The sequence below is a fragment of the Merops nubicus genome, unplaced genomic scaffold (genome assembly GCF_000691845.1).
Source record: "Merops nubicus isolate BGI_N331 unplaced genomic scaffold, ASM69184v1 scaffold26130, whole genome shotgun sequence".
In the NCBI taxonomy this organism is placed as follows: domain Eukaryota; kingdom Metazoa; phylum Chordata; class Aves; order Coraciiformes; family Meropidae; genus Merops; species Merops nubicus.
Window position 1 is genome coordinate 1607 of NW_008582575.1, and position 11851 is coordinate 13457.

Genomic DNA, 11851 nt, shown 5'->3' on the forward strand with positions numbered 1-11851 from the left:
TCACTCTTATTTAAAATCATAAAACCACATGACAATGCTTGCTGTTTTGCCTACCTTGTGACTGCTTGCTTGATGTCAAGCAGCTACACTGTTCTCATCTGGTATCTTCACCACACTGTAGGTGTAACTTGGACTGTAGATAGAAACCAGAGTCAGCCTGTAAGTTGGAGCTCAAATTTTCATCCCCCCAAGAGGAGTGCTGAACGTCTGGGGTGACAGGGTCGGAGTTCTCAAACACTCACATTACTTTTACAGACTCCTTCTTTCCAAGCATTTCTTCTCCCTTGTATTTAGAAACAGCTCAGCATTGTGTCAGAGTTAAATCTAGCTGTACATTGGCTTTGTTGTCTTTCTGACATCTTGCAAGAACAAGTCCTATGAACACAGTGTAAGTTACCTTCCAGTGCTACCTGTTACAGAATTACTGACATGTTTTCCAGCTCTTCCTCAGCTGGAAGGGAGGACCCCTGAGAATAATTTTGCCTTTTGAAGAGCCGCGTGTGTATATAGCTCTGATTTTCTTGCAGGGAGAAATGTTGGGGTTTTTTTAAATTAAAAACCTGTTTTGGTCTGTGCCATGTTCCACGGTCCATAGTTGAGCCCCTGTAATGATGCTGAACTCTCTTTCAGCGGGAGGAGGTCCCAGATGACTACTACAAGCACGACCCTGACCACAAGCACATCTACCGCTTCGTGCGCACCCTCTTCAGCGCCGCCCAGCTGACAGCTGAATGTGCAATAGTCACCCTGGTAAGAGATGCCCAGTCACTGACACACAAGCTCTGGGGAGACTCCTCTTCCTCCCCTCAACAAGGGGACTGGGCTGAACTGACATTTAAATAGTCACAGTAGCTCGTGAAGCCTTGTTAGTAATGAAGACCCTGTGCAAGTGAGTTCGCTAGAGATTTCCACATAGTCACAGAAGTGGGTAACTAAAAAGGAACTTGCCTTTTCTAGACATGAATATGTGGTGCTTAATTACTTGTCCAATCAAACATTGTTTTATAATACATAACTCGCTGAAGAAGCTTGAGGAAGGCAGAACAGTGGGACACCATGAACAGTGGTGTATAATAAGATCAGACACAAAGGCATCTTGTATTTCAGTTGTGTGCCAGGGGAAGTGGAGTTTTCAGTCCATGTTAACCAGAACAGTGCAAGTCACACCACCCGAGGGGATGAGGACCAGTACTGTGTGAACTCCAGATGAGCTTTCTATTCTGGCCTTCAGTCATTGCTACCTTTCTATCAAAATTTCGTAAATTAAATAAAAAAGGCTATAACTTTTTTCCTCAGGTGATGTAGAAGTACTTGGAACTTAAGAATAATAGTAAAAAAAAAAAATCTAATTACAGTCTGTTGTTTGATTTCAGAAAACAAGAAAAAAATTAGGGTGATACTGCTTGTTTCTATACATGCACACAGATGCATATACATGGGGGAGGGGAAGAAAAAAACCACAACCTATATAACTGCTGCATTAGACAATCTCTTGGGCTGCACTTTGTTGCATTTGCTGCAGTCTTCATTGTGGCTCTTTTCTGAGAAAGTCTGAAAGAACAGAATAGAACTGTCAACAAAAGAGAGTGTGGCAGTTAAGCAAGCTGAGCTTGAAGGACTCTCTTCAGTGAGGACATAAGTAACTCAGAAGGTCAGATAGAGCTACTGGAAGTCTGAAAGTAGTTTGAGGCTTTTTCTTTTCCGAAGACATGCAAGCAGTTTGACAGAACAAGATGATTGCTAGCCCAGGGTGATGTAGCCAGCTGAGGTATTTACAAAGAACAGAAATGGAGTTAGTTTACAAAGTGGATTTTACCACTAGATGGCTCTGCTATTATAGGAACATCTTCAGTCCACTTGAAGGCTACAAGCAAAGGATGGAAAGAGAGTGTGGGAAACCCTAATAAAGATTGATCCCCCCCTTAGACCTGTACAACAGCTTCCTGCACCCATTAGTATAGCTGAGGTTTCATTAGTACTTTGGACTTAGTTTAGGGAATAGAACATTAAAAAAAAACTGTATTCAGATTTGAAAGTGCAAATTACTTAGTTGTGGATTATTATAGGAGTGCAAAATAGCAGCAGACTTTTAAGGAAGGAACTGATTCAGCATCTTTGGGCTGACCTGAGATTACATGGGAGGAGTGAGTAGAAGACCAAGACATGTCTTTGGGTTTGGGCATCTTTCACTCTCAAAGCAGCTGGCAAGGCAGGTGAAAGCAGAGCATGACCTTGTTGTAGGGGAAGGACTGAAGTCTGCTCTTTACAGGGTGAAGTAGAAGTGGCACTGTAACACCTTTCATTGTGGAAAGATAGCAATTAATGCATCTTCATCCCACCACCAGAGATCACAGTGAGGGTTTTAGCACTTCCTCTTAAGCTGCAAGTGCTGGACCTTAACCATGATGAAAGGCCACTGGTATGTTGAGTGATTTACTGTGCCAGATAAGGCCCTCGTGAGAACCTGTCAGGGACTGTGACAGAGAGAACTCTAGCAGGGTCTCCCTCAGTCAGCAGTGCTCATTGCTCAGAACTGACTCTTCAGTATCTTTTTTGTATACCTTGGTGCTCCAGTTCTTGTATTTAAAATAAAAAAATTGAGCCCATAACACCTGGAAGTTTGGATTCTAAAGCATAAGTAGTGATCACTGATACTCATTTTTACATGCTAAATGGTAATGGGATACAGTAGTTGTACATTGGCATGGTAGCTGCTCAGAACTCAGCTCCAGCTCCTGTTTTGTTCTGGTTTTTTCTTCTTTTTAAAGGTTTATTTGGAAAGGCTTTTAACCTATGCAGAGATTGACATATGCCCTAGTAACTGGAAGAGGATAGTCCTAGGAGCTATTCTGCTGGCTTCTAAAGTCTGGGATGATCAGGCTGTGTGGAATGTGGATTATTGCCAAATATTGAAGGACATTACTGTTGAGGACATGTAAGTTGCAAAGTTTGGCTAATCTGCAGGGGTGGGGGTTGGGGTTTTGGTTTGGAATGGCAATTTTTGTGATCATACCGAAAAACTGTCTGTCTCTGGTGCTGTGATGTGTGTACATGATGTGTGCTGTATCTGGTGTTGGGCCTCATTCCCTTTTCAACCTAGGAAACTTTGGATAGCCCTACTTTGAGACAAATCTGTAGTAGTGCAAAGTTTGGCTAATCTGCAGGGGTGGGGGTTGGGGTTTTGGTTTGGAATGGCAATTTTTGTGATCATACCGAAAAACTGTCTGTCTCTGGTGCTGTGATGTGTGTACATGATGTGTGCTGTATCTGGTGTTGGGCCTCATTCCCTTTTCAACCTAGGAAACTTTGGATAGCCCTACTTTGAGACAAATCTGTAGTAGTGTTTCTAATGGCTTGAGTGAGTAACTTCACAGTTTTCCTCACCTTCTTCACCGCAGTGATGAACCATGGGACTGGCTCCTTGTTTCCACTAATTTTTTGCATTGGTGTAACACCCAGCTTATAATCTCATCAAAAGTCTTCTTTGGAAAGGGAAGAAAAAAAGTGAGCTCAATTTTTCCCCCTGCCTTTTCTGTTTTAGAATTTAAAAAGTTGCAAGGTAAGTCATAATATGTGACTTACCTGTGTGCTCTTGTATCCAGCTAAGGCCTAAATGTCTCAAGGTCTGAATTCCTAGCTGCTGCTGCCAGCAGAGAGATGTCCTTTGTGTTGCTCTCTGTGGATGCACATGTTACATCCAGCTACTGCTGTAACTCACCCCATTTAGCTGAGTTCTTAGACAGAATCCTCCATCTTACCACTGTGTTTATGTAAGGCTGCTCCCTGTATGTATTCTTCTCTCAGGTGTAGATTTCTTGGTGCACTGAACTTTAAGCCCTACAATTTCTGCAGTTTCAGAGGATGTTCATTCTTTTGGCTCCAGGCTCACACTGTGGGCTGGAGGTGTGTGGAGGTGGGGTGCATTTGGCCCCCTAGATTTTCTGTTAAATTCCTTCTTGCAAAGTTCTGCCTCTGAGAACTTTGAGATGTCAGCATGATTGTTTTAGTTCCATTTGCCAGCTCGCTGCCCTGTTTCCCTTATCACAGTGGTAGAAATGCTAGAAGGCTGGCTTACTGAGCTTAACACCAGGCTCTCTGGCCTTCCTAAAGCTCCTGCTGTGTTCTGTGTGAGTTCATCACACTGCTGTGTGTAGCTGAGCCTGTGTCCAGGCCTGGCCAGGAACATTTCCAGTGCAGGAGCAGACTGATGTGGCAGAGTCTTGCACACAGGCTGGGAGGCTGCTTACATGAGAGAGTCTGTCCTTGCCCAGGCTCTCTTCCCTGGATTTGTATTCAGCCTAAAGCTAATGTTTTAAGCACAGTAAGTAGTTATTTATCTGGGAATCTTTAGGATATCCCATTTTTCTTCCATTCAGGTGGGGGGGCAGCAGTTCTAAAAATCTCTACCAAACCAGTTTTTGTTATTCAAGTTATTTACATTGCAAACAGCAACAGCAAACACAGTATCCCAAGTATGCCTTGCCTGAGTTCTCCATCTCCAGGAGCAGGGCTGTTTCAGGAAGCATAATTAGTGATTTTATATGATGTGCATCTTGGCTCAGCCTGGCTCAGAGTGCTCTTCTGTCTGAGGAACATACTTGAGGCCTTGCTGCAAATAACCCTGAGATGGCTGAAGTGGGGTCGGCGATGCTCGGAGTGCTGGAGGACACATCTTGCTCTTTTTGATGTCTCTTCTTCTGGCCCTATTTGGGACAAATCAAATTGATAGCACTGAAAATACCTGTAACAAACAGAGTGTTTATTCTCTATTGCCAATGCTGGGTCTCCTGAAATTGTCAGTACTTACATTTTCAAAGCAGTGGTGGTACTAAGGAAAATAGGCTGAATTTAGGCTTATTTTTTCCCTCCAATTTGAACATGGGAATTTTTGTAATCCCATCTCCTTTAAAATTACTTACACCTTTGAATTTAGATCCAGGCAGAAACTGTTCAACCTCTTCTGCCAGTGGCCCAGGGGCCTCCATCCCAGACCCTGTGCTGCTGAAACTTGGAAGGTGTCACTGCTCCTGGGTTGGATGACATCACCATAATCAGGACCTTGGAAAACTGCTTAAAATACTCAGCAAAACTGAGATTTATGTTTCCAAGTCTGCTTTCAATTAATAGTTGATGCTGTAGTTGATTGTAAGCTTTAGTAGTACAAATATTTTTTTTAAACTAGTCACTTGATGGTGATTGTTGGGTATTCTGAATACAAGTGTTACTGAGAGACAACAGTTGGCAAAGGATTTCAGACATGGTTGCCTTCTAACATTGGAGGTGGCTGGTGATGCTGCCAAGAAAACCCACCCAAAGCCCCAGCAGCTCCCCAGGTGAAGATGCCTTGGCAGGACTCAACCAGGTATCGTTCCATGGATGGGGCAATCCTGTGCAGTAAAGCCCTGTCTGCAAGTGGCAGGTTTAGTTTGAACTTTCTGCACATTTCCCTCTTGGTTCAGCATCTCTTGAATGATCTCACTGACCTGGTGGATACTCCTGCTGAGCTGCTGCAAGCCAGGCACGGGAGTTACACCCCAAAAGGGTTTGTTCTGGGGGGGGGGGGGATTTTTTGTTTTTTTTTACTTATTTCTAATGGGGAAAGAAATCAAAGGAAATTAAATTGGTATTTGGAAGTCATCCTTTGTCAAAACTTCCTCGCTTTGATGAGAGTGAATCCATAATCACTGGAAAAATTAACTGTGCAGCTGCTAATCTGGCTGTGATTGCTTGTAAGGGGACACATGCTGTTCATTCTTTTGGCTACATATATTTGTAAATAAGGCACAGAAAACACATGGGCATTATCCTTTCTCAGGTTTTAAACCACTGTTAATAGACTTGTTAATCCAATGAAGAATTGTATTTTTACACAATTAAAATGTATTAGCCCAGTGAGTACAAAAGGGGCATTTATTCACAGGGTAAATCAAGCTCCGATCAGCTGATCATCAAAACATTATCTGATTTACATTTCTATAGGCTTATGACCATATGAACAGGAAATTCATTTTGGCACTAGGTTCAATGATACTCAAGTCCAGTATGCTGGAAACAAGCACAAAGCTGCTATTCATATTGAGACCCACCATCCAACACGGGACGCAACCTGGATGGTTCCTGGATGCATTTCCCCCCTCTGATAGGCAGAACATCCCTTTTAAAAGCTCCCAAAAAGCAAGACAGGTTTTGGGCCACGGAATTTGTGCAGCTTACCTTCTGGGGTGTTCCCAGTTGGCTGTACAGCTGCTGAATTCTGTTGAGACAGGTCTACTACCAGTAGGAACGGTTGTTAAGTGTTGAACTGAATAGCTTGGTTTGGGTGCCACCAGTTTCTTTCAGGTTAATTTGTTTGGAAGAACGTTGTTTTTCCTCTGTAGAACATCTCTGGTTTAGCTGACCATGGTACAGTAGCTGAAGCAGCCTTTTTCATGGCATGGTGCTCTCCTCACTTTCCTCCAAATATTTTGCCCAGCAAACAGACGAGCGAGTAAAAACTGGACAGTGCCCTTTGACATAGTACTTTGTTATCCTGCCTAATGCTATTGAGAAGAAAATTCCTTCTCCCACCTAATGCTGCTTATTTATTTATTTATTGGAGATGAATCCATGTTGCTTCAAGAGGCTTTTTTCTGTGAGATAATAGCAGCAGCTCTTCATAGATCCATTTGTTGCCGTGGTGATCTGCCTACTCCTTTTGTTAGCCCGCCTCTACTTCAATAAACCCCCTTCCTGTTATCAGCCTGGTGAAAATGTCTGCAAGTTCTTCAGAGCTAATAAACAGCATACATCATTCCTTTCATCTGATCACTATAGTGTGGGGCCGTACAGAGTGAGAATGGTGCATGAATTGTACAGCTGCACTAATGGAACTCTGGAGAATGACCCTCCCCAGCCAGCCCGGCGAGCGCGCGCCAGGGCACTACCTTTCCCTCTGAGCAGGAGGTGCCAGGGCTCAAAAGCTGCACCTTGTTTGGAGCAGGAGTGAATGACCTGTCTCTCGAGACTAATAATGCAGAGCTCTCCATGACTATTGCAAAGTTGCTGGGTTTAAAAACAAGCTGGAGTGTTTTCAGCCTGCTAAAACAATCTTTTTTTTCTTCTGTCCCTTACGCCTCTTAGGAACGAGATGGAAAGACACTTCCTGGAGCTCCTGCAGTTTAATATCAATGTTCCTGCCAGTGTTTACGCCAAATACTACTTCGATCTTCGCTCCCTAGCAGATGACAATAACCTGAGCTTTCTGCTGGAGCCTCTCAGCAAAGAGAGAGCACAGAAACTGGAGGTAACGGTCTGAGCTGGGCTGAGCAGGGGACTCCCTGTGTGGAGTAAGAGCATCTGTTGCTAATCACGATAAGCAGTGGTTAGAAACACTAAAAAGCTTTTAGATTAGTGCATTACAGGCTAATTTAACCCCTTTATAACTACAGTTAGCACCTTGGAAACCCTGCATAGGCTGAGCTCGTATTCTGAAGGAAGGGACAGAGATGAGGGTAGTCCAGCAGATCACAAAATAAAGCAGCTGTTATTTTGGGAGCCGTAGCTCAGCCAGGCTACTTAAGTTTGAAAGGATTAGTGTCATATGTAATGGATTGTCTGTCCTTCCCTGGTCACAGTCTGTATTCCAAGCACCTAGAGACAGTCACAGTCAGACCATTCTAAATACTACCAGCTGAAGGTTTCCCACTGCACCCCTCTGCACAGCTGCATGAAGATTTAGAGGGAGCACTCTTACTGCTCTCATGGTTTAATAAACCATTTGTCTGGGGCAGCTGCAGAAATAATAATATGTTTCTTTTCACATCTTTTAGACCCTCACCTTTCCAAAGAAATGTTGCTTTTAGATAAACTTTGGGAATAGCCACTTTGTAGGAGTCCTTCAGAATGTTCAGAGGAGTGTAACTACAGATTCCTGGTCCTTTCTGCCTGATGGGAAGGGCTGCCCTTCTCTGAGCCCCTGCAGCTGCCTTTGGTAGGAAGGCTCTTTTTAAAAACCCTGAACTTTTACAGAGTCAGTCCTTCCAGTTGCTGGAGATAGTAAGACATTCTGAGAATATCTAAATTACCTGGGTTCCCAGGCAAAATTTCACGTTGGATCAATGCAACCTTTCATCTGTCCAGGTTTAATTGATGACTCTGCATGTTGTTTTGTTGACCTTTCAACAAAGGCATTGCCACAGGCCCCGTGTACACTGATACCACAGTCCCTTTCAGAGAGGGGTGTGCTGTGGTGTTCTGGGCTTACACTGTTCCATTGTCCACCCCCAAGAATTCTGCCAAGTGCCAGGTTTTTCATTTCATCCCAGAAGTGGCTGAACTTTGGGAAGAAGCGTGATCCCTCCTATTCCTCTGGAACGACAGGCATGATGTGCCTACAAACACCTCTCAAGTTAAGCAGTGCAGCTCTTCTGCTTTGTCTCACCCTTGCTGCTTGCACTTTAAGCTCACGCTGTCACTAACTGTAAATGTGGGTGCAGGGCAGTTCATATTCCACAGGAAATTGTTTACTGAACTGCTCAGCGCCCAGGCATAAGTGGATGATTTACAGGTTGTGAGCCTGTTTTGTTTCTTCTCTGGCAGCATTTGGGAGCTGGGTGTTTAAAAGCAGAGCAGTTTTCAGTACAGTGTGTGATTTGCAGTCAGGCACTCAGTAATGCATGCAGGTAGGACTGTTTCCTGAAAGTTTTAATGCTGCTTTTTGGTTAGAAGCACACAAGCCATTGATAGGAGCCTGTACAAAGCAGCAAATTAGTATTCCAGGGACTGAAAACTGATTTACACCATATGGGTGACTGGGGCTGAGGATGTCAACACGGGTTGCTTTATGATTGATGTGCCAGCATTAAAACAGGACAGAGAGTCTGTCTGGTGCTGCACCGGGAGCTCCTGCAGCCCGTGTTCACAGAACGCCACTCCTGAGCCAAACACAGGCCTCAGGAGGTGGGCAGGAATAAATGTAAATAGTTATTTTAAAACACACTCAGGAGTTTATTCATGCTCAGAGTGCTGCTCACCTTTTGAACTTGCAGACCGCCGGGCTGTGCTGAATGGGTGCTGCCTTAAAGGGAAGGGGCAGGCTCCTAGCTGATCACACGACTCCCAGAGTTCATCTGCTGCTAGGTGGTAAATTATTAATGGAAGTAACTGTTCAGGACTGAAATTCAGTTCGGCCTTTTGTTATGAGTGTCCTTATTTGTTTGCATTGATAACGCCTGAGGGCTCCAGTCAGAAATAGGCCTTGCAGGGGAGGGGACACTTTTCTGGACAGTTGTGTTACTTGGATTGAAATAAGTAGGCTTGTTACTAGAATAGCTGCACCAGAATAAAGGCTGCTTGACTAGCTAGATAAGCAGAGGCAAGCCAATGAATGGGTGAAGAAGCAGCTAAATGCTAAGCTGTCCACATGTGCTGATGTTTAATAGGTGTATTAAAGAGCCATGGCTGTTGCTGTGCCATCGAGCAGGGAGCTGCCCGCCCTTCTCAGGCCTCCTCAGGACCTGGTCATGGGAGTGATCCCAGGAGGAGCATCCTGGGGACAAAGGGGTAGGGAAGGTGAAGGTAAAACCCACGTCCTAGCAGGACTTCCATTTCCAAGGCTGACTTGCACTGAGTGGCCGAGGGCAAGGTGCCTGGGAGAATGCAGAAATGTTTCCAGTTTGGACCTTTTCTCTCCTAGAAACAGCTGTGTGCAGTTAAAATAAGTTCTGTGCTGCTGCATGCTGCAGTCCTGGCCACTAGGTGCAATTTTGAACACAACTTCCACAAACTCCTAAGTCAGAAATGGATTCAAGTTTTCTGTTAGATGGTGAGATTGGTAAACAACGAAGACACTTGGACCTGGAAACCACTTACCTCCTGTGTGTCTTAGTTACTGATGGAGAGGGTTCTTGTTAGCCTGGGGATAGACCCCTGTAATATTTTCCCTCCAGAGTAGATCTTGCTTATTCTCCTTCTAGGTAAAAAAAGCTAGTAGTGGGACTGCTACAGAGGGGCTGCCCTGTTGGCATGACACCTGTAAAGGCGCCTTTGAAACGCTCGGGCTTCCCTAACGTGTGCTTTTCATTCTGTATGTGAATGTGGTGTCCAGGCCATCTCCCGGCTGTGTGAAGACAAATACAAAGACTTGTCAAAAGCTGCTATGAGACGATCTTTCAGTGCTGATAACTTAGTTGGTATCCGCCGTTCTAATGCCATCCTCTCCTGAGGAGAGAGAAACCACCCTGAGCCAGCATCCCGACGACTTGGAGGAATGCCACCACTCCACGCACACCAGCCAGCGGTGATGGTGTCTTCCAGCAAGAGGAGGAGAGGAGGGTGAACCAGCCAAGGGAGCCCAGAGCTTGAGGAGCATACCTGGTGCAAAAGACAAAGACCTTTGTCACATCAACTCTCTCCTCCTTCTATGTATCCAGAGGTGCAAAAAACAAACTTCTCTCCCCCACAGATGTTTGCTTACTATGTAGGCCTATAGCTGTGAACTCTTGAGGTTTTTAATAAGTAGTTTAAAATTTTAGAATTTCAACACTAACCACATGACTATAGTTACAATTTCCTCCCCTCCTCTTCCCTGTCACCCAGAGTCTCGCTGCATTTGTATTTCAGGTGGATGCAGCGTTAACAAAAAGAAACACAAAAACAAAACATGGGACTCTTAAAGTACAAAGCCACTCTGGAGCTGCAAACAGTAGCATAGACACGTGTTGACAGCTTTTCCCTGGTTTGGCTACTAAAAGCTGCTATTATTGGTGATCTGTTTGTAACCAAGAAGCTGCCCAGCAGGAAGGAATTCCAGCTCTGCACCCACAACTCCACTCCAGTAGAGATTGTCAAAAGACTTCGAATGTTCTGACTGGGGGCAGAGATAGGGTTTTACGTATTGTCAAAGTGTATAGGGTCCATGCTGCATTTCTTGTGAATTATGGTGCTTCTCTCATTTTCTAATCCTTGCATTGCTCTGGAAGGGACGCAGTCTGTATCTCTTTCTGAGGTGTTGAACGAGGACGTTGTTGTGGGAGCATCATCCCCCTCCCGGCAGCGCCGCAGCCCCGCGGTGGGTGGCGTGTGTGCAGCGCGGCTCCTCCGAGTCCTCCCGCAGGTCTCGGGGCTGGAGCCAGTGGAGATCCCACCTGGCTCTCCTCGGAGAGATTTACAGACATCACGAGTCCGTGATGAGCTTGAGAATCCTCCACTACCTAACAAGGTAGAATGACAAATATGGTGTTCAGCTGAGAATTAGCAAAAAGCTTTCTATAAAACCCAGTTGATTTTTTTTTTTCCTTGAAAAGTGAATTTTATCTTGTGCAACTGCTCTAGAGGCTTGGGTTTTGCTCTTTCTGAGTCTTTGGAATGGAGCTTACTCTCAGGCTCTGAAACTGAACTCTAAACAGGATAAGTATTATTAGACTCTTCCTGTTACAAGTCTTTGTAGTACCTTCCCTTCTTGGATCCAAATAGATTCCAGGCGGTTTGTCCCAGGAGCAGACCTCGCTCCGAATGGCAGGGGTTTTGTGCACTTCCTCCTCCAGCCAAGGCCCAGAAACTCCCACTGAACAGCAGGTCCATGTGCCTTTGAGAGAGGGGCCGTGCGAACGGCAGTCGGGCTGCACTCCCCTGGGACGCGTCCAGCCGCCCGCCAGCCCCCAGCTCCCAAACCCATGGAACTTGGCACTTCAGGTATTGATTGCAATTCACTTTTGAAAATAACGCTACATCTTCAGGTGGTTTTCCTTTCTCATGTTTGTATTAAAAAGAAAAGCTAATAAACTCTATTTTAATTAAAGTTAAAGGTGAATGGTGTGTTCTGTGCAGCTGTCAGGTTTCATTACCACTCACGGCTCTGGCGCTGTGCAGCCTC

At 44.9% G+C, this 11851-nt stretch overlaps 1 protein-coding gene across 1 annotated transcript; it reads left to right on the forward strand.

Moving 5' to 3' along the window:
* Nucleotides 1-294: 294 nt before the first annotated feature.
* LOC103770861 (cyclin-Y-like protein 1) lies at nucleotides 295-10793 on the forward strand (the record flags this gene model as incomplete). The annotated part of the gene is made up of 5 exons (XM_008938143.1): nucleotides 295-372; nucleotides 631-750; nucleotides 2769-2935; nucleotides 7120-7282; nucleotides 10085-10793. Coding segments are annotated over 5 exons (645 nt in total), but the record flags the coding sequence as incomplete, so codon positions are not given.
* Nucleotides 10794-11851: the final 1058 nt, after the last annotated feature.